Source organism: Chionomys nivalis, chromosome 3, assembly GCF_950005125.1.
Source record: "Chionomys nivalis chromosome 3, mChiNiv1.1, whole genome shotgun sequence".
NCBI lineage: Eukaryota > Metazoa > Chordata > Mammalia > Rodentia > Cricetidae > Chionomys > Chionomys nivalis.
In genome coordinates, this window is record NC_080088.1 from 116,069,424 (window position 1) to 116,095,448 (window position 26,025).

The window sequence follows — 26,025 nt, forward strand, 5'->3', positions numbered from 1 at the left end:
GGGGTGAACGAAGGTGGGTGAGTGCGCTGTGCTCTCCCCAGAAGTATCCTCTTGCCCCCCACAGACACACACACTAGCATCCTGGCTCTTCAGCTGAGACTTCATATGCACACACTGGCATCCCGGCTCTTCAGCTGAGACTTCCTATGCACACACTGGCATCCCGGCTCTTCAGCTGAGATTCCCTATGTGTGGCTTCCTCACCCTCTGATCCCAAAAGGAGCACAGTTCTCTCTCCTGGAACTCGAATTAGCGACATCTGCAGTGCCCCTTCCTAACTCGAAACCAACGACTGCTCCTTTAGTCTTCTGCCTCCTCCTTGTTCCAAGCCACTCTGTTCCCCCAACTCGACCTTACAAGAGACTCCTAGCTGCCTGCACAGACATGGTTCCGGTCCTGCCTCTGCCCTGCTCCCCAAATGGCAGCCAGCATCCACTTTCTCACTATGGCACGCCCACATACGGAACAGCTATTTTTCCTAGGCTGAGGGTCATTGGCGGGCCTGGGTTCTAGCATGTCTGAGTCCCTGGGCTCAACCTAGGACTAAATAAAACCCTGATCTGAACTTGGTCTACGTGTCCATTGGCCTGGCCAGCCTCATGGCCTGTGAGACCCCACGGGCCATTGCCCCCTCTTTTTTTTTTTTTTTTTTTTTTTTTTTTTTTTGGGTTTTTCGAGACAGGGTTTCTCTGTGGTTTTGGAGCCTGTCCTGGAACTAGCTCTTGTAGACCAGGCTGGTCTCGAACTCACAGAGATCCACCTGCCTCTGCCTCCCCCATTGCCCCCTCTTACCCCTTGACCGAATTATTTCCAACCCATGCGAGAGTTTTTCACAGGCTGTTCCTCCGTCAGAAATATTCTTCTTTCTTCCCCTGCTTAACTCCCACCAATTCTTTCAAATGTCAGCGTAGTTGTTACTGAGGTCAAACGCTTCCCACCAAACACTCTGAGGACCCCGCCCCTCCCTTGAAGGCAGCGTCTGACGGTCGCTTCAGTTCCTTTCTACAGCTCTTAAATCTGGTGTTGTCGGGTGTCCAGCCCTTGAGTGTCGAGCCACGGTGACCTCTTGCTCACCTACCACCTACTAATCCTGTGGTCAGGGCTTAGAGCTGTTGGTTGATGACTGAATAAATGATCTCTGAAAGTGAGACGCCACACCGAGGCAAATTCACGTACTCCTCTCACTTAACACTCGAGTAATTGGGGAGAAGACAAATGGGGGTGTGTACCACAGAGCCTTTCTGTGCTGAGGTCCACACTCACCGTCTACGTGATTTAACCAGTGCTGTCCAGTTTGATAGACCTGGATATGTTTATGTCGTTGTTTTCAGGAAATGAACGAGGACCATAGCACACCCAAGAAGGAGAAGCAGGAACGGATATCGAAGCATAAAGAAAACCTGCAGCATACGCAGGCTGAGGAGGAAGCCCACCTGCTCACCCAACAGAGACTGTACTACGACAGAAACTGCCGCTTCTTCAAGCGGAAGATAATGATCAAGCGCCATGAGGTGGAACAGCAGAACATTCGGGAGGTATCTGTCACGCCGAGGCGTCTGAGGGGCAGTGGGGGGTCCGTCTCCACCATTCCAGTGCCCTTAGCCATTAGCACAAACAAGCGTGTCAGGGAATGAAGGTACCTGCAATAGGGGAGAGCCATTTCCACACTTCCGCATTTCCGATTGGCCTTAAACAGGTGCAAAGCTGGGCTAGAATAAAGGTGCACGCGCATTCTGCCACACGGAGCAGGCCTGAGAGAGAGGAAAGTTTCCACTTCTGGCCTGCTTCTGCAAGAAGTACTTACCTGGCCTGTGAGGCTCGGCATCATCACGTTCACGCTGTCATCGAATGCCTACAGAAGGCCTCCTTCGTGCCAGGCTCTGTGGCAGACACCAGGGCTACCAAGCAACACCTGACTGCCAAAGTCAATCTCCTGCCTGAGTGGCAGTGGCAGGCTGAGATGGGGGCTTGGAGGAGACATCAAGGGCAGCCAGAGGTGGTCCGGGTGTGCGGAGGGCGGCCTGGGAACAAGGGGAGCTGGCTGGAGCAGGCTGTGGGCCTGGTTTAAAGCGAGGCCCTCAGACTACCCTGAAGGCAGTGCGAGCCATCAGAGGGGTTGTGTGAGGCAGGGGAGCAACCCAGCAAGCACTAGCTTTGCTCTGAAGACCCAGAGCATCAGTGTGAGACCCAGGCTATGCGGGTAAGAGGAAGAGAGCAGGGAGGGAAGCATCCATCTTCCCCATGAGCCGAGGTGGCAGCACAGAAAGGGAGGTCGTAGCAGAGTGGCATTCCTCACACCGGCTGCTGCTAATTCCTCACAGTGTCCCATGGGGATTTCAAACAGAGGAGTCTGGAAGCAGTCTCTTGGTTTCTACTCAAGACACTGAGGCAGGATCACAAGTTTGAGGCTAGCCTGAGCTACATCTCAGAAATAATGATGATGGGATTAGGGAGGAGGCTCAGTCAGTGAAGTGCTTGCCACACAAATGTCAACCTGGGTTCTCAGCACCAAAGCAAAACTCCAGGTACTGCAGTGTGCATCTGTAATGCCTGCACTGGAGAGGTGGAGACAGGAGGACGCTTGGGGCTTGCTGTCCCTCCAGCCTAGGCTAATCATGGAGCTCTAGGTTCAGTGAGGAACCCTGCCTGAAAATATAAAGTGGATAGAGATTGAGGAAAACACGCAAAGTCAACTTCTGGACTCCACACACATGCAAATGCTCACACACATATACACACGATCATAACAATAACAGCAATAATAATTATTATAGTAATAACTGTCAGTCTTTCAGTTCGGGAATATTAGATGGGCGTGATGGGTCTCTCTGAGATAGAGGATATAGAAAAAGACATGTCAATCTGTCAGAAAAGTATTAATAATCTGAGAAGACACTGAGCCATTGGTAAAAATACTGATGGTCATGGGGCAGTGGTGGCGCACGCCTTTAATCCCAGCACTCGGAAGGCAGAGGCAGGCGGATCTCAGTGAGTTCAAGGCCAGCCTGGTCTACATTCCAGGACAACCAGGACTGTTACACAGAGAAATCCTGTCTCAAAAAACAAAACCAAAACTACTGATGGCTCATAAAAACCCAGTGTTAACATGGAAGAGGGAAGCAATCCCTTCAGGTACCATTAACACAAGAGCAGCTGGGGCAAGTGTTTCAGAAAACCTCTCTTGTTTTGTGTTCTGAGACAAGGTCTCCTGTGGGCCAGCTGAGCCGAACTGTCCCTCCTCCTGCCTCCTGAGTGCTGGGCTCCCAGGCAGGCTGTGTGTGTGTGTTCTGACATCTGGGAAGGAGGAACTAGTGAGCCCTTCTGAGCAGGGCAGGGGTTTCATAAACAGTAGACCAGATGTGAGCATCATTTGGAGCGATCCACGGGTTGATGAGAATGAGGTCCACCACAGCGATGGAAGTGGGTTCAAAGATGGAAAGAGGGGTCTCGATACGGTGACAGTGTGGGGTGCTCTGCTGGACCAGAGCCCCTAGACAGAGACACACAGTGGAACTGTAGTATTGGTGTGTCAGGGGTATGAGCAAATAAAGGAGAAACGAGACAGGCTTATTATGGAGGTAATAACAACACAAATATTTGAGAAAAGCTGCTTAGAGGGAAGAGAGTAGAAGCAAAGAGATCAAGTGTAGGAAATTGGTGTGGACAACATGGTGGTAGGTACAGCCGGCAGCTGGGTCTGAACCATGACTTCAGACAGAATAAATGGGACCTGAACTGCTCAGTTGGCAGAATGTCTGCTTAGAATGGCAGAACCCTAAATCCCACCTCCAGCACCATGCAAACTGGGTATGATGGTTCACTTCTGCAAGCCCAGTACTCGGACATGTGAGGCCAGCAGAGCTACAGGAAACCCTGACTTCAAAAGAAAAGAGGCACCAGAGCAGTGGTGGGCACACCTTTCATCCCAGCACTCGGGAGGCAGAAGCAGGTGGATCTCAGTGAGTTCAAGGTCAGCCTGGTCTACAGATTGAGTTCCAGGACAGCCAGCCTTACACAGAGAAACCCTGTCTCAGAAACCTAAATAAATGAAAGAAAAGAAAGAAGAACCAATAGGTCTTGGCAGTTGATGAGAGATGGAGGTAGAGTCAAAATTGCTTTCCAATCTGAGACTTGGGACACTAAGGTCTAGCTAGAGACAGAAGCTTTAAGAGAAGGTTTTGGTAAGCAATTATCTTAGCAGTGAATATCCCAGACCTGTGAGAACTGAAAATGAAATGAGGGAGAAGCTCAGAGGGTAAAGCCCTTGCTGTGCAAGCCTGGACCCCAGTGCAGATCCCCAGTGCCCACAGGGAGCAGAGCACACAGCGCACACACATCTGGGATCCACATGCTCCTCAGCAGCGGTTTTACAGCAAGGGAGACAGACAGGAGAACCCTGGACCGCCACATACGTGCATGGCATGACATGCCCCTACACATACAGACACATATACACACATACATGCATACACATCATACACATATATACATGCCATGTACACACACACATGGTTTTTTAAAATAATAAAAATAAAAAAGCCCTATAGCTGGTTAGAAATAAGATACTTTTTTATCCGACAATTACTGTTATTCCAATAGCAGATATTTAGGAAAATTTCAAGGCCACAGGGTCAGTTATCATTAATAAAAGTTATAGAAAGTAGCTACTCCCCAACATGATTTTTTTCCCCTCAGGACAGGGTTTCCCAGTGTAACAGCCATAACTGTCCTGGAACTAGCTTTGTAGACCAGGCTGACCTCAAACTCACAGAGATCCACCTGCCTCTGCCTCCCGAGTGCTACCTGGCTCCCAACATGATTTTAAAAAACTATTTTCATGAAGTTATTGCTCAGTGATTAAGAGCATTCATGGTTCTTTTTTTTTTTTTTTTTTTTTTTTTGGTTTTTTTCGAGACAGAGTTTCTCTGTGGTTTTAGAGCCTGTCCTGGAACTAGCTCTTGTAGACCAGGCTGGTCTCGAACTCCCAGAGATCCGCCTGCCTCTGCCTCCCAAGTGCTGGGATTAAAGGCGTGCACCACCACCGCCCAACCAGCATTCATGGTTCTTGCAATAGACCTGGGTTCAGTTCCCAGCACTCATATAGTTGTTCACAACCGCCTGTTAACTCCAGTTCCAAGGAATCCCGTGCCCTCTGCTGGCCTCCAAGGGCACTGCACATAACAACACACACACACATACTCACACACACACAAACATACACAACCAGCTAAACAAAGAGTAGCCCTCAAGAGTATTTTTCTTTTTTATATATATTTATTTATTTATTATGTATACAATATTCTGTCTGTGTGTGTGCCTGCTGGCCAGAAGAGGGCACCAGACCTCATTACAGATGGTTGTGAGCTGCCATGTGGTTGCTGGGAATTGAACTCAGGACCTTTGGAAGAGCAGGCAATGCTCTTAACCTCTGAGCCATCTCTCCAGCCCCGAGAGTATTTTTCTTAAGGATTCATGGTCTCCTGCTTTGGCCTTATCTTAGAACCACTTTCATGAAAGCATTCAGTGCCTTCCTGTTTACAAAAGCAGCAAGAACATGAAAAACAGAAACAGGAAGTGTGATATGAAATGTTATTTTTAATTATGGGATAGACGTTGTCTACATTTAAGGTATATAGCTTGATGCCTTGACATAGTATTCATTGTGAAATCATCATATTTGAGTTTATTGTCATATCCATCAGCCCCACATAGTTTCTGCTTGTATGTGTGTGTTGTATGCAATGTGTACATACATTATTTGCATGTATGTATGCATATGTCTTTGTGTATGCGTGTTCATTCACTATGTATGTAGGTACCATGTATCATGTATATGCATATATTATATGCAAGTGTATTTGTGTATATGCATGCATTATGTATAAGTGCATATGCATGCATTATACACATGTGTATGCATGTATTGTGTGCAAGTATATACGTGTATATACATACATTATGTGCAAGGGTATATTCCTGCTTGAGTAAGGAGATTTCTCTCCCAAATATAAGCATGGCAAGCTATTGTCATCATTACTCATCTTGCATAATGAAAATTGGGTGCCTTTTGATCAATATCACATTTTCTTTTCTTTTTTTTTTTTTGGTTTTTCGAGACAGGGTTTTGGAGCCAGTCCTGGAACTAGCTCTTGTAGACCAGGCTGGTCTCGAACTCACAGAGATCCACCTGCCTCTGCCTCTCAAGTGCTAGAATTAAAGGCGTGCGCCACCACCGCCCGGCCCAATATCACATTTTCTTCGTGATCTCATATCACCCAGTTTCTACCCCCAAAAGCCAACCATTCATTTAGCATATATTATTCTAGAGCCCCCCCACCCCGTTTCTTATGTATGATTTTAACTCTGTGGCATTGTCAGCAAGCAATAGATGCAAACTCTGCCTGGCTTGGGCATGGTAATGGAATTTTTCAAGATTTTTTTATTTTTAGTGTATGCGTATGGATGTGTTTTATCTGCATGTGAAAGAGGCGAGAACGTGGTGGTAGATCCCTCTAGAACTGGAATTATAGGCGATTGTAAGCCACCTCATGGGTGCTGGAAACCCAACCCAGGCAAGAGCTATGCTCCTCTAGGCACTGCCATGGCTGTATCTCTTCAACCCTGTTAATGTATATTTCTGTATCAAACCCAGTTGCTAAGAGAGAGAGAACTTGAGCGATAATGTGCCTATCCTTAACAGAACAGCCTGATTCCAGCAAACCTTCTCAAAGCAGAAGAAGAAGGCCAGGGTGGGGAGAGTGCAGAAATATCAGATGCCCACCATACTCATTTGCCTTTCTCCATTTACCATGAAACATGTAGAGTGCTGCCTGCTCTGCACAGCATCACGGGAGTCACCCATAGTCACAGATCCGTACCTAGGGCATCTGTGGAAATGTGACTGTCAACGCCACCAACCACAGGCAGCATGTTTGTAAGTGATTTTAGCATCTGCAGGTGTGGCTCCGTGGTAGACAGCTCACCTAGCATGCATGGGGCCATGAGCTCCATCTGCAGCGCTGCAGAAATGTCATTCTGTAGTATTTCAATGCATGCATATTTTCATAGATATCTCTCAGAGGTGGGACCTCTGGGTCAAAGTTTTAGTTACATATCACAAAGGGCCAGCAAAACAGCTCAGGAGGTAAAGGTGTGTCTTATGGTTCCTATTGCTTTGAAAAAACAGCATGGCCAAAATACAAGTTGGGGAGGAAAGAGTTTATTTGGCTTACACTTCCAGATCACTGTTCATCACTGAAGGAAGTCAGGGCAGGAACTCAAACAGGGCAGGATTCCGGAGGCAGGGGCTGATGCACAGGCCATGGAGAATGCTGCTTACTGGCTTGTTCCCCCTGGCTTGCTCAGCCTGCTTTCTTATAGATCCCAGGACCGGCAGCCCAGGGATGGGACCACCCACTGTGGGCTGGGTCCTCTCCCTTTGATCACTAAATGAGAAAATGCCTTACAGGTGGATCTCAAGGAGGCATTTTCTCAGCTGAGGCTCTTTCCTCTGGCGACTCTAGCTTGTGCTGAGCAGACACACAAAACCACCCATTCTAAGGCGCTTGCTGCGAAGTCTGCTGACCTGACTCTGATCCTTGGGAACCACATGCGCCCACACATGTACACTCATAAAGTAATAAAACTTAAAAACAGCCGGGCGATGGTGGCGCACGCCTTTAATCCCAGCACTCGGGAGGCAGAGGCAGGTGGATCTCTGTGAGTTCGAGACCAGCCTGGTCTACAGAGTAGTTCCAGGACGGGCTCCAAAGCCACAGAGAAACCCTGTCTTGAAAAACAAACAAACAAACAAACAAACAAACAAAAACCTTAAAAACAGACGGACAGATAGACAAATACCACCAAGTCACCCTCTTAGGAGTCTGTAGCTCCCCCAGCAAGCCTAACTTCCTCACGCCTGCCTGACTCTGAGGACTCCCTTAGCTCATGAAGCCTCTGTAAAGGAGCAGGAGAGCCAGTGTCTGGTGGAGCCTTCCTAGCCCCACCCGAGAACCAGGACTAAGAGATGCTGAATATGCAGTCCAGCAGCAGCACCATTGTGAAACATGAATTCCAAGCCGTTATAGTGGCCACACCAGTAATTTCATCTTCCGGAAGGCCAAGGCAGGAGAATCATGAATTAGAAGGCCAGCCTGGACCACTTATCAAGTCCCTGTCTCAAAACACTACCTGAAAAGGGCTGGGGATTATCTCCCTGCCTGGCAAGAGAAAGCCAGTGTCTCTGGCTCCCCCTCCCCCAGGGCATGTGAACCTGAACCGTGTAGGCACATGCGGGCGGGGTCACCAATGCCATCAGCTCATTGATTTTATACATGCCACAGACATGCATGACTCTAACATACAGTATGCCATTAGTGTCTAGAGCATTCTAACTCAGACTGGAAAAGTAGAATATAGAAAAATTCACTTCCTTGGGATATTTTCTCACAGAAAATGTTGCAAACCAGAAAACCAGAATTCTAGCCTTTATTCAAATTCACAGAAGTTGTCTGTGATCTTAGACCTTTGGCTCCCCAGCGCCTCACGGTTACATATGAAAGTCTTTATAAGGAGCCCTTAGGGTGGTGGCGCACGCCTTTGTCCCAACATTCATAAGGCAGAAGCAGCAGAACTCTGTCTGAGTTTGAGCCCAGCCTGGTCTACATAGAGAGTTCCAGACCATCTATACTGCCAAAAATAAATAAATAAACAAAAATCTTTGTAAGGTTTTCACCTTACAGAAGTGCACTTAGAGTTGGGTGAGCTGTATGAGATGATTTTTTTTTTTTTTTTGGTTTTTTGAAATGATCTCTCTGTGTAGCTTTTTAAGCCTATCCTGAAACTCACTTTGTATACCAAGCTGGCCTTGAACTCACAGAGATCTGCTTGCCTCTGCCTCCCACGTGCTGGGATTAAAGATGTGTGCAGCCACCACCTGGCTCGATTTTTTTTTTTTAATTGAGAAGTGGTATGGTGTTGCATATCTGAAGTCCTCACTACCTGGAAGGCTGAGGCAGGAGGATCACTGGGTGGAAGAGTTGGAAACCAGCATGGGCACCATAGCAAGACTCTCACAAAAAAGGAAAAAACTGAAAGCACATTGCATGCTGTCAAGTAGGCACACCCTGGACTCAGGGTAAGACCCGATATGGAACAAGACAGACACAAAAGGGCTCCCTGTGGCTTGAACCATCTTACACCTCAATAGCTCAGATATGGGATTTACAAAAAAGGGACCAGCCTAGAAATCGCAACCAAAATCATTATTGGTATCATAGTTAAATTTTCTAAATAATTTGTAAAACCAAGTCTAAACTATTCTATGCCAGTTATTCATATCTAAGTATAGAAAAACAATGAGACATGGTTACATTCTGAAACATTTTTTAGGGTCTGTCATATCATCTTCACAAACCTTATTTGTGCTGGGTGGGAAGACCCTGAGTTTATGCCTGAAGAAACTAACATGTGCGTTAAGGGGCTTCTCTGTGTAGGAAGCTTACCAAAGCCACAGACAGCGAATCACCAAAAGGATCAAGGCTAACTCTTACCTGAGCATTGCTCGGATGACTCCCAAACTGTTAGCATTGGTCAGCAGCCACTGTGTAGCTCAGTGTAAATAACTCAACCTAGAGCGCCCCATGCAGGTGTCGCTCGGCACCCACAGTGCCCCGCACAGGTGTCCTTCAGCACCCACAGCGCCCCGCCCAGGTGTCCTTCAGTACCCACAGCGCCCCGCGCAGGTGTCCTTCAGTACCCACAGCGCCCCGCGCAGGTGTCCCTCGGCATCCTCAGTGCCCCATGCAGGTGTCCTTCAGTACCCAGAGTGCCCCGTGCTGGTGTCCTTCAGGACCCAGAGCCATTTTACTCAAGAAGTGAAACCACTGAAAGTACTTGCTTGGTGTCTTTTATTTCCAGTCTGTGAGCAACTTGAGCTCACCTTGGGCTTCTGGAGTTAATGTGGAATTGTAAGCTCAGAGCTGTGACTCAAGTAACTGAGGGACAGTTACTTATGTAACTCTTATGGAGCTTTCCTTGACCTGACAGTCTGACATGTGGGAACAGCCACTTTCCTGTGGTACCACCAGAGTACCTCTCACTAGTCTTTAGTCTTTGAAAGAAGACACTTAGTCAGGGCTGGAGGTGTCGCTCAGTGGTTAAGAGCACACACTGCTCTACCAGAGAACCTGGGTTCAGTTCCCAGCACCCATGTGTTGGCTCAAACCATCTGTAACTCCAGTTCCTTCTAGCCTCTTACATCACTCATGTGGTGCATTTTACATACAATGTAGGCAGAGCACTCTTAGACATAAAAATAATTCTTTTCAAAAGAAGAGTTTAGTGGTTCTTGTAAAGAGGCAGAAACAAAACAGTAGAAAGAAAAGTGTGGAAGCTGGCAGAGTTTGCTTTCATGAATTGAAACATTTAAACCATGTTTACACTGTATCTACTCCCGCACTAAACACCGAGCCCCAGGGATGCCCTTGTTCCAGTTCCGTGGGTTGTGGGATTCAGTATCTGACACATAGCACGTGTATAATGATGCTTGCTGGCTGAGTCACTGAGCGCTCTGGGGTGATGCTCTGGTGCTCGAGGCCACGGAGGGGGGAGGGCTGGTGTGTGCAGGGTGCTTGCTAGAGCCTATCCACACCTGCTTCTAGCATCCCTGGGAACATAAATGCCTCACATCTCATCCCCTCCCTGGTCCTGAGAGAGGCTGGGCACCCAGCTGTTCCCCTGCCAAGTCCAGCGGCAAGCTTTCTTCCCTAAAACTTCATAAAGCATTCTTTCTGGAACGCCTCTTCCCAGCCCTGACTGTCCCTTTGAAATCTGTACAGCGCCTGATTCCCGGCGCTGGTTAACAATCTCCTGCTTGCCTGTTACCTGGAATTTATTTGGGTTGGCTTCAGTTCAGACCAGGAGAGCTACTGTCGAAATATCAGGAAAAGTGCCAGTCAGACCAATAGCAGCTGCCACAGCTACCCACGCCTTTAATCCCAGCACTCAGGCAGCAGAAGCAGGCAGATCTCTGGGAGTTTGAGGCCGGCCTGGTCTAAGTGGCCAGCCTAGGGTACCTTGTGAAACTCTGTCTCACAAATTAGAAAAGAAAAAGGAAAGGAAATGAACAAACAGACTTCAGTAGCAGTTACTACAGCTGAACATAGAGATGGGCTGAAATGCAGCTAGCACTTGGGCACTAAACACTCGCTGCATCCATTCTCTCTCCCTCTCTCCCCCGTCCTTCTCCCTCTCCTTCCCTCCCCCCTTCCCCGTCGCCCTCTTCCCTCGCTTCTGAAGTCTAGCTTTATCTAAGCATGGCAGCAGATGGCATCCCATAGTGGCATGTGTGCCAACACTGCAGCCACCACAGAGACAACTGGCCCTGAGTCACAGCCCCACATTCCTAGGAGAGAAAATAGGCTGGCCTGAATTAGGCCTTCCATCCACCTTGGATGCAGTCAGCTGTGAGACCGACGCCTGAGTCACCATTAGTGTGGCTCCAAGTCGAGGGCAGCAGTCACCACTTGGTAGTGAACACTGGCATGAATCCAGGGCTTGACTAGTGCATTGAGGAACTAGCCTCAAAGAGCTGGGGATGTAGCTCCGTGGTAGCCTAGCATGCGCAAGGATCTGGGTTCAAAACCCGGGTCCTGAAGTTCAGTTTGGAGTAAGAGATGAAAATCGTCTCGAGCCGGGCGGTGGTGGCGCACGCCTTTAATCCCAGCACTTGGGAGGCAGAGGCAGGCGGATCTCTGGGAGTTCGAGACCAGCCTGGTCTACAAGAGCTAGTTCCAGGACAGGCTCCAAAACCACAGAGAAACCCTGTCTCGAAAAACCAAAAAAAAAAAAAGAAAAAAAAAAGAAAAAGAAAATCGTCTCGAGTTAGTGGGTAAAAACTTTTTACTTGACCTTTTTTTCCCCTAGTGGGTCCTTCCCCACTCTCCCAGGAAGGGAGGAGAAGGGAATCAGATGGGCGTGGATAGAACTAAGGAGCGGTCTGAGGATGTGGCTCAGTGAAAGAGCATTTACCTACCATGTGCAAGGTTCTGGGTTCAGTCTCCAGTGCCTCAGGAGAAGGAAGGGAGGAAAGAGGGCAGGCAGGAAGGCAGGAAGGCATAGAACTGAAAACCCCAAGTGTTAGCTCTGGAAATGGTCGGCCTGCCTGCTGTGGGAAGGACGAGAGGGAAGGGGTGTCCTCAGGTTCCTCCCAGCATGTCTAAATGCCGCTTTTAAAAAATAGATAATTTGGCCTACTTCTGTTATGTGTGAAAATAGGGTATTTCCCCAGAAGTCGAGGGCAATGCAGACATTCCCAGTTTAGTTCTCAACACTGTCCACACAGCAGACAGTTCCCTGGAGATCTTGACACTGGTCACATAACAAGAGTCACCTGGAGAAAGCTTTATAAAGGAAATGGGGGATAGAGAGGTGGTCCCAGACAATTGTCAGAATTTGAGGGTGTGTTTCCTTATGATTCTAATGAGTAGCCAGCATGGGAACCCCTAGCTTGACCGCACCAAAGCTGCGCACAATCGAAGACCCACACCTCAGTGAGACAGGAACAACCAGGGGAATTAGTCCCATTTCGCAGGTAGTGCTTTCTGAAGCTGGGAAGTTTCCATTTGTGAGCTGGCCTCACCACAGGATGCAGAGCTCTCGGGACTGCCCCTCTGATCTCATTAAGTTGTGCTGCAAACACTCATGAACTTAATTAAGAGCCATCCCTCACCATGTTTGTGTCCCTCCCTGCCCCCTCCGCTTATCTCTCTCTGTTCATCTTCTGCTCCTGGGTGCAGGAACTAAATAAGAAGCGGACGCAGAAGGAAATGGAGCACGCCATGCTGATCCGGCACGACGAGTCCACCCGAGAGCTGGAGTACAGACAGCTGCACACGCTGCAGAAGCTCCGCATGGATCTGATCCGGCTACAGCACCAGACGGAGCTGGAGAACCAGCTGGAGTACAATAAGAGGCGGGAGCGGGAGCTGCACCGGAAGCATGTCATGGAGCTTCGGCAACAGCCGAAAAACTTAAAGGTAAGAGGACATCAGCATACCCCGAACCCACTGTGCATCCTCACACAGGTGGGCCCGTCTGTGTCACACCCCAGAATCAGAATCTCTAGACGTGGTGTCCAGGGCTCCTTCTGCAAGCTGGGAAGCTGCTTTGGAACCCTCTAAGCTGCAGGGTCCTTGGCCCTCCCTGTAGTTCAGGATGTCGCTTACCTGAGCCATTGGTCACCCACCAGCTTTGAAAGGCAGTGAGAAGGGGCTGGAGAGATGGCTCAGTGGTTAAGAGCACTGACTGCTCTTCCAGAGGACCTGGGTTTGATTCCCAGCACCCACACAGCAGCTCACAACCATCTGCAACTCTAGTTCCAGGGACTCAAGACCTCTTCTGGCCTCCAAGACCACTAGATACCCATGTGGTACACAGACACATTCAGATAAAACACTCATAACATATAAAATAAAACTAAAAACTGTAAAGTGAACAAGGACAGCTCAGAAAATGGTCCTGTCAGTGAAGGGTTTGCTTTGCAAGTACAAAGACCCAAGTTCTGTCCCCTAGAACAGTGGTTCTCAACCTGTGGATCATGACCCCCATGAAGGTCAAATGTCCCTTTCCCAGGGGTCACCTAAGACCATCAGAAAGCATGGATATTTACAGTACAATTCATAACAGTAGCAAAATCACAGTTAGTAACAAAATAATTTTATGGTTGGGGTCACCACGCCATGAGGAACTGTGTTAAAGAGTGGCAGCATTAGTAAGGTTGAGAAGCAATGCCCATGAACCTGTGTTTTTAAAGAATAAAAGGTTGGGCTGGGCATAGTAGTGCACACAGAGAGGTAGACAGGGTCACTTAAGACCAGCCTGAGCTACATAGTGAGTTCCGGGCTGTTCAGAGCTATACAGTAAGACCCTGTGTCACCAAAAAAGGAAGAGGAGAAAAAAATCAACAAAAAAACAATGTCTGTGACCCCAGCCTTTCTGGGCAGCTTCCTGGTGCCGGTTGGTCACTTACCTAGCCTGCTTAGCGGTCCCAGGCTTTTGCCAGACACTGTCTCAAAAATAAATAAATAAATAAATAAATAAATAAATAAATAAATAAATAAGAATATGGATGGCACCTGAGGCAGCTACCCACGTTGTCGTCTGACCTCCACGGACAGCTAGTTACACAGGTGCTCCTAGCGAAAGTGGATAGAGAACTGTCCATGGTCCTAGCCCCAGTCGCTGAGGAAGCCATAATGGTAACAAGGTTGCTGCACAAATAAAGGCTACAACAGGGCAGTGGTGGCGCACGCCTTTAATCCCAGCACTCGGGAGGCAGAGGCAGGCGGATCTCTGGAGTTCGAGGCCAGCCTGGTCTACAAGAGCTAGTTCCGGGACGGGCACCAAAGCTACAGAGAAACCCTGTCTGGAAAAAACCAAAAAAAAAAAAAAAAAAAACAAACAAAAAAAAACAAATAAAGGCTACAAAGCCAGGATGCAAGCTACCCTTGGTCACATTGGCACATGTCCCTTCGAGGCAAACCCTAGCCACACCCACGACCCCTGCCACCAGAAGTCCTGATTGTTCGAGTGACCTGTGACTGAGGAGTGGCCTGCCGCATGCTCCGCTTCCCAGAGTGCACATTTGGCATCCACCCCTGAAAGCACACTCTAATGGAGTCAGAGCTCCAGGGCCACTCTTCTCCTTCAGTTTCTGCTGAAGTCATGTAGGGATGGGTTAGGGTATGAGCCTTGTTCCGGTGTGTGGAAGACGTCTGAGCCAGGGCAGTGGGAGCTGACTGTAGAGCCTCATCCCCTTTCTCACCTGGAAATGAAGGGAGATTGTGCACACATGGAGGTGTACGCGCTCACCTCGAGGAAGGAAAACACAGCAAACAATAGGAGGCACTGCAGACCAGGAAGAGACTAGGGAAATAGCTGCCAACCCGCTAACAAGTCTCGTCATACTCCAGTCTACTGTGAATCTAGTTCCCCGTTATAATCTGTTTCCCTAAAGCCGTTCATCAAATCAAAATCACTTCCACCATGTCCTGTTAAAAAAAGAAAGAAAAAAAGAAAGAAAGAAAGAAAGAAAGAAAGAAAGAAAGAAAGAAAAGAAAAGAAAAGAAAAAACCAAAGGGCTGGTAGTGTTCCCTCACGTCATGCATTGTCCTGTCGGTCTCTGGACTGATGGCTGTCATGGGGCGTCCATGCGTGGTCTGTGTCATGTGTCGTGTGTCATGTGTCCAAACATGTGGACTGACCTGTTTCTCTTTCTCTCTGTCGCGTGTTCCCGGGCAGGCCATGGAAATGCAGATTAAGAAGCAGTTTCAGGACACTTGCAAGGTACAGACCAAGCAGTACAAAGCACTCAAGAACCACCAGTTGGAAGTCACTCCAAAGAATGAGCACAAAACAATCCTAAAGACACTGAAAGATGAGCAGACAAGAAAACTGGCCATTTTGGCAGAGCAGTATGAACAGAGCATTAATGAGATGATGGCCTCGCAGGCGGTAAGTGGGGAGGGTTGTTGCCACGGCGTCGAGAGTTTTCGGGATTTCAAGAAAATGCAAGATCCGGCTTTCATTCCCAAGCACCTTCTGGGATATATTGGTTTAGGATATATTAGTGGCTTCTTTTTCTGCCCGAGGAACAGAGGAAAATGACGCCGCCGAGTACAGCCAAGGCCATACGGATACTCGCTGGAATGCGTCTTCTCAGATGGAGCTGAAGGAGCAGCGGCAGTCCAGCCGGGGGGCACACAGGGAGGGCGAGATGGGATGGATGCCGCGTGCGTGTATATGCTTCTTCACCAGAAGTTTACCGACCACCACCCCAACTAATGTCAGGCATGGTCCTGCTGCCTCAGTGCCCATGGTCAAGTGAGGGGAGACACACACACACAGACATATTTGCTAAACAAACTCTGGCCAGGCCTCTGCAGGCAGCGCTGCACTGAGCCCAGAGACAGGGGAGCCAGCTAGATGGGTCTCATGCTGTGTCAGGAAGGCTGAGAAGTCAGATCACTGAGTGATAATAGCCAAGCACACTGAGTACTTAGTTATCAGGGTACCCAGAGCCTTGGAAGGACAAGGAGGAACAGGGAAGCTGGCCTAGAGATCCCTAGGAAGAAAAAGGAAGCTGTCAAAATACATGGTTCTGTATAGGTCAAGTCCAGATGAGGAGAGTGTGCACCTGGGGCTCAGAGCTGGAGGGCAAGCCTGGGGTCCAAGAAGGAGGACTGGGTTGGGAGCCGTGGTGCACACCTGTGATCCCAGCATTCGGAAGACTAAGGCAGCAGGAGTGGGACAGCCTGGACTACTAGCAAGACCCAGTCTGGCAAAACAAAGGCGGGGGATGTAGGTCATCAGGAGACCACTTGCAACAGGACCCCAGCCCTGAAAATAAGGGAAGGAGGAGGGTAGGGAAAGAAGGGAGGAAGGGGTAAAAGGAAAGAGAAAGAGAAGAGGGAAGAAAGAAATAGGGAGAGGAGGAGCCCCCATATACCCCTCCTGTCTTATTCCCAGGCTAGTCTCTCCTGGTTCTCCACTGGATCCCAGGATCCCAGGATCCCAAGGATGTTGGTAGATTAGGAAATGGGTCTGTCAGGGAATTGAATTATATCATCCCACCATGACCAGCACTGATGGCCACTGGTTTACTAAACAGAAACATTAGTTCTACCTGAGGTTGCACCCTGCAAAGATTCAGAAGCTCGCAGGCCTGAGAACGAATGGCCAGCCTGACTACCTGCCACAGCCAGAGAGTCACACATGGGAATAGAGGTGAGGGTCAGAACCTCAAGGCAGGAGGTGAACTGTCACTCTACGAGAGGCCTTGGGTGACCAGTGTGCAGTTGCTGTGAGTCCTGGGGTCCACACAGTACAAGAGGGGTGTGGAGGGCAGGCACATGGATGTGGTGAGGGCTGGGCAGGGTTTGGGGAACACTTGGGGGGGGCAGCAGAGAGAATTGAGTTTCAAAGGGGAGTTCCCAGGAGACCGGGAGAGTTGAGGAAAGAGGGTGCACTCTCGGATGCCGGGCACAGTGATTGAGTAAGGTGGCCCTGAGCCCTGTATCCATGTGGAGAGATGCAGACCCTAAAATCTGCAAGTCAGAAGGGATGCCAGGATTAAAGACAAAGGGTCCCATGCCTTTGTCTTGTGGGGGCAGCTGTTACAGTCAGGAGTTAATATATCTACCAGGGCCATGTGCGGGGTAGTTTGAAAAGCAGGCTGGGGACAGGATCTGGTAGCCATCTGTGTTTGAAGGCTGTGTGAAGGGTAGACATAGATCAAAGAGGATGAGAACCCAAAGATCAGGAGAGTCCAAGAGAGAGCAAGTCACAGATGGCAGAGCAAAGCTTCCCACCATTGGGTTCAAATGTGCAGGAGCCACGAGAGCAGCAAACCTCAGCGACCTCCCTGCTTTGGACAGCGGCTTTAGCCATGCGGCACAACAGTGAGACTTGGAGGTGTCCTTCCACTTCAAAGGGAGGAGGCTGCAGCTCGGGGGGCCTAGTGCTTGCCTAGGGGTCTGATCCTCCACAGTGCACAAACCAGCATGGTGTCACCCACCTAGGATCCTGGCACCTAGGAGATGGAGCAGGAGGATCAGAAGTTCAAAGCCATCCTCAACCACATAGCAAGTTCGAGGCCAGCCTGGGCTACATGAGACCCTGTCTCAAAAATAAAGAGTGCCCATAAAAAGAAGTCCTCTCCCATCCTCGTCAGTAGAGGCAGATAGACGTGCAGCAAGCCGAAGGGATAATGAAGCTCCCAACAGTAGGAAGAGGCTCGGGCATGTTCTTAGCTGGTGCTGCCACGCTCCTTCACACCTCATCCACTCATCCGTCCGTCCGAGGAGTGTTTGTGCCATCTGCAGCATGCTCCAGGCATCCCTGGAGGGACTGACCTTCATTCCCCGACCAGTTCTCCAGGGGCAGCGGACAAAGCAGAATCAAAAGGGGGCTGCCAGGCATGGAGTCGGGCAGAGAAGCAAGGAGGCAGCAGTGGAACCAGAAGGGCTAGCCTGGTCTGGAGGCAGCAGGAGTGGGAGAACCATAGCCCATCTGAAGAATTCAGAGACATCATTTCTGCTGGAATGTGGAGAGCTGGGGATCTTGCCTAGGAATAACACAGGAGGGTTGCACAGGGGCCAGGTCATAGTCGGTCCTACAGACCTCAGCACAGTGCACTGTCACTAAAGCGTAGGGGATCTGGTGGCCTCTTATTGCTGTTTGGGAGCCATCCCTCAGATACACGTGGAGAATGCCCTGAGAGATAGCAAGAGCCGTGGGAGCCCACTGTGGTGCTTTTGCTCTTGCTTGGCCACGGGGGGTGATGGCTACACTGGAGATGTAGTACTGGGGTGAGGGGAGAGGGGGCCATGTTTGAGAGGCAGGTTGAGGAAGGGAGAGTTTGTAGTGGTCACATGAAACTCGGGCTCTGGGAAACCTCCCAGGCCAATCTGTCCAGCAGATAAACAGAGAGAGAAAACTGGAGACCTTACCTCCCCAGGGAAGTCTGGTGTGCCAGCATGTGCCCAAGAGAGACTTGGAGTAGACAGAAGCCCTTGGGAGAAGCAGTTAGAGGGGGCGTGGGCCAAGGCTCTGGAACACCCACGTTTCCTGAGGTCCTGCTCGTCGGGGTCGAGCTGGGAAGGCAGAGCGGGGAGAATAACATAGAAGTCTGGGACAGTGGCTGGGCTAGAGCAAGGAATTGCAAGAAAGGCGGGCACACAACGGTGGCAGGCCCTGCTGGGAGGTGAGGTCACGTGGGGATCTCACAAAGATGATCAGAAGCCAAGCATGAGGGATGTAAGTGGAGGACGATGCTCCAAAGGAGAGAGTCAAGGAGAAAGAAAGGCAGTGGGGAAAGTACCAGGTAGGAGGCCTGTCTTGGTTTTTGTTTGTTTTGTTTTGAGGCAGGGTCTCTTGCAGCCCAGGCTAGCCTCAACCTCACTATGTAACCAGGGTTGACTTTGAATCCCTGATCCTCCTGCCTCCCCAGCTCCCACGCACTGGGGTTACAGACATTCATGGCCATAGCCTGTTCATTCGGGACTGGAGATGGAACCAGGGCTTCAGGCCGCCCCATAATCACTCTAGCTACCCAGCCACAGCCCAGCCCGGCTCTTGTCCCATTAGCTCTTGTCACACACAGCACCTGCGGCACGGCCTGGCTCTGCAGCAAGGGCTAGTGAACATGTTGTTTGAGTCGGTAGGCATGGGGGAAGGAAAGTGGGCTAAGGCAGAGCAGTGTCCTCTCTCTTGGAACAGGGAGGAGGGGACTCTGAGTATGGCCGCCACAGCTGTCCACTCTGCCTGGCCTTGGTCCACAAGTAAGGCGAATCCCTCCTTTACCTGGGCAAACCAGAGGCTCGCTGAAGGGAGCCATTCACATTAGCTACTGCTTAGGACAAGAGCTGGCCTTGTTAATTTTTCTGTAAAGGGACAAGTCATAAATGTGAGAAGCTGCGCGAACCATGAGGTGTGTCCGTCCCACTAGCCAGTTCACCTCTGCAGACCCAGGCAGAAATGACGTGCATACATGTACGTGTGTGTGTGTGTGTGTGTGTGTGTGATGTGAGAGAGAGAGCTTGCACGCCCTAGTAAAGGTTTATTTATAAAGAGCCACAGCCTAGGGGCTGTAGCCTTCCAGGGAGTTGCAAGGAGGGGGCCACAGCTTGGGTGCAGGCTGTGGTCTGTACGCTAGTCCACCACTAAGTTACACTGTAGCACACTCCCTTGCCTCCTCTTCTCTGTGAGCCACTGTAGGAAGCAAGCGTGATATTCGCCCACATTATTATAAACCTCAGAGTGCATTTGCATGTGTGACTGCAGGTGATAAACTCCAAAATCTGCAACTCCTGTGGTTTCTAGCACTTGGACTTGGATGGTCAGAGCTGGCACAGGACATGGTTTGAGGATCGCTAAATGCCAGAGACAAAAGAAACTGTAGGCTGGGGCTGTAGCTCAGAAGACAGAGGGTTGGTCTAGCGTCCAGAAAGTCCTGGGTTTTGTCATCAGCATTGCTAAAATTCCAACATGGTGGTATGCACCCGTAATCCCAGCATGGCGGTTCACACCCATAATCCCAGCATGGCAGTACACACTTTAATCCCTTCATGGTAGTACCCACCTGTAATCCCTTCATGTCAATGCACACCCATAATCCCAATGTGGCAATGCACACCCATAATACCAGCATGGCAGTACACACCTTAATCCCGTCATGGCGGTGCACGCATGTAATCCCTGCATGGCAGTGCACACCTGTAATCCCTGCATGGCAGTGCACACCTGTAATCCCTGTGTGGCAGTGCACATCTGTAATCCCTGCATGGCAGTGCACACACACATATAATCCCTGCATGGCAGTGCATACACACATATAATCCCTGCATGACAGTGCACACCTGTAATCCCTGCATGGCAGTGCACACACACATATAATCCCTGCATGGCAGTGCACACACACATATAATCCCTGCATGGCAGTGCACACTTGCCCTTGGGGGGTAGAGGCAGGAGGACCAGACGTTCAAGGTCATCCTTGGCTGCACAGAAGGTTCTGGCTCCAGTGTGGTCTGCGCAAGACCCTGTGTCGGAGGGAGACACTTCAAGGGTCTAAACTGCCCACTGGAGGTCTGAAGTCTTGGCTGCTCATTGGGGCTCATGGCAGCTAATGTGTGAACACAGGAGATGAGTGGGTTGTCATTTTCTTTTATGGTCAGGAGAATATCCCCATAGCATAGCAGTTCTCATGGGGAGCCACGGGACATTTCAACACCACCTGTAAACCATTCTGACTGTGGGCTGACGATGTGTGTACACAGCCCTGTCTATGTCCCCAGTGGAAATGGGAAGAAAATGGCCCGTCCTCGCTAGCAGAGTCTAACATTGACTGCTTAGGGTATGACTCAGAAAGCACACTTTCCCTTAACTCCATGGCGTGTTTCCCACAGAAGGACTAAGGATGACAGTCCACAAGTAGTTTGAACATTTCCAGTTACTTCCTGCTGTAGACGCTGGGGTACACTGTCAGCTATCACAGGCACAAATCGGGTGGGTGGAGATGCTGCTGGGGAAATCGCCTGTATGGAGAGGGGCGGAGAGACTCAGAGTAGCCACACTTCTGATCTTAGCAATCCCAGCCAGACTGAGGGGCTGCTGTGGGGACATACCCAGGCCTAGGACAGAGGACTGGCCTGTACCATGCTCATGGTCTGACACAGGAGCCGTTTGACCTCAGGCCCTTGTTCTTCTAGAAGCAGGTGGACTTGGCCCATCTGCACATAAGATCTAGCCGTCTGGGTACAAACTGTAAAGTTGAGGCGCACAGCTGGGAGCAGAGGGAACTGGGCCAGGGTGCAGAGTCTATGTCTCATTGCTGTGAAGCAAAATCCATCTCCAAAGATTATGAGCTGCTCTCAAGGAGTGAGATTTTTGAACCCATGGGGTTCTGGGTTGGTGGTGACGAAGATGCCATGTGTAGCCACAGTCTGGCCAGCGTGGTTTGTTTGCTATAATAGCTACAATGGCATGGTCTTCACGCTGTATGAATTATTGTTGAATTCACTTCTATAGCACTAAATGGGTCATGATTTTATAGTTAAAGGTGTTTAAATATGGACACAGTCTTGTCAAAGCCAAAATATTGTAATAGCTGCTGTTTATCGGACATTGTAGTATGTGTGGGGTCTTAGGGTTGGGATCCTATATGAATTCTTCCATTTAAAGTTCATGCCAATCTTAATGGGAATTATCGTTTCCTTGAAAAAAAGAAAAAGAAATGAGACCAAAGGAGGCTGAATAATTATTGACAAAATGCCACCCTGGAGTGAAAGAGCCAGGCTTCAGGATCAGCAGTTTACCTCCAGAGTGCACAGGCTTAGCCTCTAGAGTGGGCAGCCTTCCTGAGCTCTGGGGCCTGCACTGAAGGAAGGGTGTCCTTAGGATCCTGTGGCCACCCGGGCAGACTCCACTGGCTGTAGTCCAAATTGCAGTATCCATCGAGCTTCTGTCCTTCCACCTAAGTGGAGCAAAGAAACCCTTCCCGGTTGTCCCGAGTGGTGCGCGCGGACTGCTGTGTGCATATGGACATGTTCAGTGTGTGTCTTCTGTATCCACAGTTACGGCTAGATGAGGCGCAAGAGGCAGAGTGCCAGGCCCTGAGACTACAGCTCCAGCAGGAGATGGAGCTGCTCAATGCCTACCAGAGCAAAATCAAGATGCAGACGGAGGCCCAGCACGAGCGGGAGCTGCAGAAGCTAGAGCAGAGGGTGTCTCTGCGCAGAGCGCATCTTGAGCAGAAGGTAGGGAGTTTCTGGGGAGCTACGGGTGGGGCTGAGGTGGGGAAGGGTCACAGTTTTGTGTGGATCCCTCCTAGAGACCCGGGATCAGACTGTCAGTTTACCCCTGGTACCCAAGAGAGGCAGATATTACCTCCAGGCCTGGGACATGATGGCTCGGGAAGGTTATCCAATCATCTGAGGTTCTGCTTAGGAAACCCGCCATCTTAACCAGCTGGGTGGCATCACTTACTTAAGAACTATGGGATGCTAACACGGCTGCTCAGGGGCCTAAAAAAAATCAAATAAGATTGGAATTTTTTTCAGTAAAAGGAATTACCCACAGGATTCTTTAAGAAATAAAGTGAGGTGCTGGAGAGATGACTCAGAAGAGCACCTGCTGCTCTTCCAGAGGACCAGGGTTCAGGTCCCAGAACCTACATGGCAGCTCACAACCTTCTGTGACTCCAGCTTCAGAGTATTTAACACCCTCTTCTGGCCTCCACAGACACTACACTCATATGTATATACCTAACACAAGACAGTCGGTGGTGGCGCATGCCTTTAATCCCAGCACTTGGGAGGCAGAGGCAGGCGGATCTCTGTGAGTTCGAGGCCAACCTGGCCTATGAGAGCTAGTTCCAGGACAGACTCCAAAGCTACAGAGAAACCCTGTCTCAAACAAACAAACAAACAAAAAATACTTAAACACAGACTCACATAGACATAAATAATTAAATAAAAATAATTTTTTAAAAAAGAGTGGAAACAAAGAGAGGTTGCTATTGCCATATATAGTAAATGTTACCCCCTTGAATTACGGCGTGCTATAGACAGTGTTATAGGGAGAGTCACACGGAGACTGTGTCATGAAGCATCTCAAGCCTGGGGCTGAGGAGTGACACCAGACGTTGTCTTCTCCTGGCTTCCATGGATGCACATGTGCACATCACGCAAAGCATCTCAGGGCCTGAGGAGATGACTCAGCAGGAGAGAGCTCGCTGTGAGGGCACGGCACACAGCATCTCGAGCTGGCGACCGCTCTCTGCTCAGCCTGTTACCCCGCTTTCTCTGTCCCCCCAGCAACACTGGAGCCTGCTCTCCTGGCCACTGTTCCACAAATTCCTAGGACGCAGGAGGCCCCATCCGGCCACTGCAAAGTCCCAGGGAGGACGCTGACCTGGATCAGCCCAGGCTCAGATAGCATCGCCACCTCTACCCCCAGCCCCACCCACCCACACCCATCCGTACCCCAACTCCCAGCCCTAGCAAGTGTGAGACATAGTGGGACAAATCCAAGACACTGGGCTCCTGGCTCTCAGGTCTAGGCTGTTTCCCCACTCCCGTGTGTGTGTGTGTGTGTGTGTGTGTGTGTGTGTGTGTGCTTGCACACCTGGTGGGGGTCCCTCGTGGCTGTGGAGCGAGTGTTGGCACTGAGCCCCTCTTCTGTGCTTGGTGCAGATTGAAGAGGAGCTGGCCGCCCTGCAGAAGGAACGCAGTGAGAGGATCAAGATTCTCCTGGAAAGACAAGAGCGAGAGACGGAGACTTTTGACATGGAGAGCCTCAGAATGGGATTTGGGAATTTGGTGACATTAGATTTTCCTAAGGAGGACTATAGATGAGATTAAATTTTTTTGCCATTTACAAAAAAAAAAAAATGAAAAAAAGAAAACAAAAAAATTCAGACCTTACAAAACTACATTCCCCATTGTAACGGGCGTTGCTCTCACTTCACACTCTCTCTCTCTCTCTCCCTCTCTCTCTTTCTCTCTCTCTTCCTGACATCGTGTCGGACCTAGTGCCTGTTTACTCTTACTCCATCAGGGGCCCTTTCCTCCCCCGTATCAACTGTCAGTGCTGGCCGGCCCGGCCGCCCTACTGTCCACCCCCACACCCAGTGCCGGTGTGGCCCACAGAGGTTCTGGTGAAAACCTTGCAAGTGGCTTTAGGGTCAATCAACAAACGGCCATGGAACACAGATGTATATTGCTCTAAGCAATCCCTCATTGTCACCAACCAGTGAAAGCAAAGCAAAAAAAGAAAAACTAAAGAAAGAAAACTAAATAAATACTACATGCCAAGGGGGAGAGAGACACAAAATCCGCAGCCTTACACCTTAACCAGCTGCTGCATAATTTTATTTTATTTTATTTTTTTGGTATTTATTCATCAGGAATTAAAAAAAACAAAGTTTTATTAAAGATTGAAAATTTGATACATTTTACAGGAACTAATTGTGATGTACATATGAAGTGGTAACATATTATTACTATTTTGGGGCCGGGGTGGGTGGGCGGGGTGAAGAGAGCTTGTGATTTTTAAGAACCTGCCGGCGAGCGTTTGCCTTGCTGTCAGCCTGGTCTACTGTATCCCGGCATCCTCTGCTGTTGCAGACGGTGCGAATACACGTACGGAACTCACAGAATCCCAGTAGCACAAAATTGGGCTTTGGCAAATCATGTATTTTGTGTATAGAGGGAATCTAAGGAGAGGAATTGCTTATTTTCATATTGTATTTTAACTGTTTCTCTGATCAAAATTTTTTTACTTCCTCCTCCTGTTCCTCCCCCACCCACGCCCACCTCCCCACGGTTTCCAGTTCAGTCTCTGGAGTTCAATGTCTTTTCAGTCGGATCATCTCCGTTTATTTCTCCTTCCCCTCCCCGCACCCCCTATCTTTGGTCATAAATATTGCATTATCCATCCTTTCAAACTGTGTATTTTCTTACAATAAAAAATGATGAAGAAAAAAAGGCTTTACTCCTTTTGCATGCACCTTAAAAAAAAAAAAAAAACCACTTAAACATTTTTCAGGTTCCAAGGGAGAGCATGGTTAACTGTCAGGGCTTTTACTTATATTTGTAAATAAAAGTGTTCGTCACATTGCCTGGCTGTGTTCTTGTAGCAGGATTTCCATTCTAGGTGCCTCTGGGGATGACTCTAGGGCTGTGGGGAAGCCGAAATTTCAGTTTCTTCTGGACCGAGATGGAGGTATGGTGTTTGACATGCTCACTGGGTCCCTAGCCATAGGAGTACAAGCCACACGGGATCACAGGCAAGAGGACTGGACCCCACAAAGAAGAGCAAGCAGTGGAGGAGGCATGGGAGCACTCCCCCTGGACACTGTCCTACTGTATGTAGTGCAGACTCCACCCCTTCCGGTCTCCTTTGACTAGAGTAACTGTGTATTAAAGACGGAACTTCCAGGATGTCTCCCCCCATCGCCTTAGCCCTACAAGCCTTGCATCTTGAAATGGGATTTTGCTTTCTTGTTATTATTGTCTCTGTTTTTTGTTGTTTGTTTTTGGTTTTCCCACTTTGGTGTCTTTCTGGAACTCACCGTGTAGATTGGACTGGCCTCAAACTCACAGAGATCCTTCTGCCTCTGCCCCACCACCTCCCCAGAGTGCTGAGATTACAGGCCTGTATCGTCACACCCAGCCCTGTTTTGTATTTTCCTAATGAGCTGAAAGTTGGGCTGCTTAGCCAAGCTGAGGTCACATGCGGTTTTCAGTTCTTCAGGGCTGGGGACTAAGTTCAACCTCCTGTGTGCTAGGTCAGCATTAGAGCACTGAGCCTGCCCCAGCCCCTGTCCCAGCCCCTGTTCCAGCCCCAGCCCCTGTCCCACCTCCTGTCCCAGCCCCTGTTCCAGCCCCAGCCCCTGTCCCAGCCCCTGTTCCAGCCCCAGCCCCTGTCCCAGCCCCTGCCCCAGCCCCTGCCCCAGCTCCTGCT

General features: G+C 49.6%; 1 protein-coding gene across 4 annotated transcripts in view; it reads left to right on the forward strand.

The window, feature by feature from the left end:
- Taok3 (TAO kinase 3) overlaps positions 1–25,176 on the forward strand; it is a 188,177-nt gene extending 163,001 nt beyond the window's left edge. For all 4 annotated transcript variants that reach the window (XM_057763918.1, XM_057763919.1, XM_057763921.1 and 1 more), the window contains 5 exons: positions 1,332–1,535; positions 12,798–13,037; positions 15,301–15,513; positions 22,134–22,316; positions 23,754–25,176. In XM_057763918.1, coding sequence (XP_057619901.1) covers positions 1,332–1,535; positions 12,798–13,037; positions 15,301–15,513; positions 22,134–22,316; positions 23,754–23,915 — 1,002 coding nt within the window. In that variant the 3' untranslated portion in view covers positions 23,916–25,176. The remainder of the gene's footprint in view (positions 1–1,331; positions 1,536–12,797; positions 13,038–15,300; positions 15,514–22,133; positions 22,317–23,753) is intronic.
- Positions 25,177–26,025: the final 849 nt, after the last annotated feature.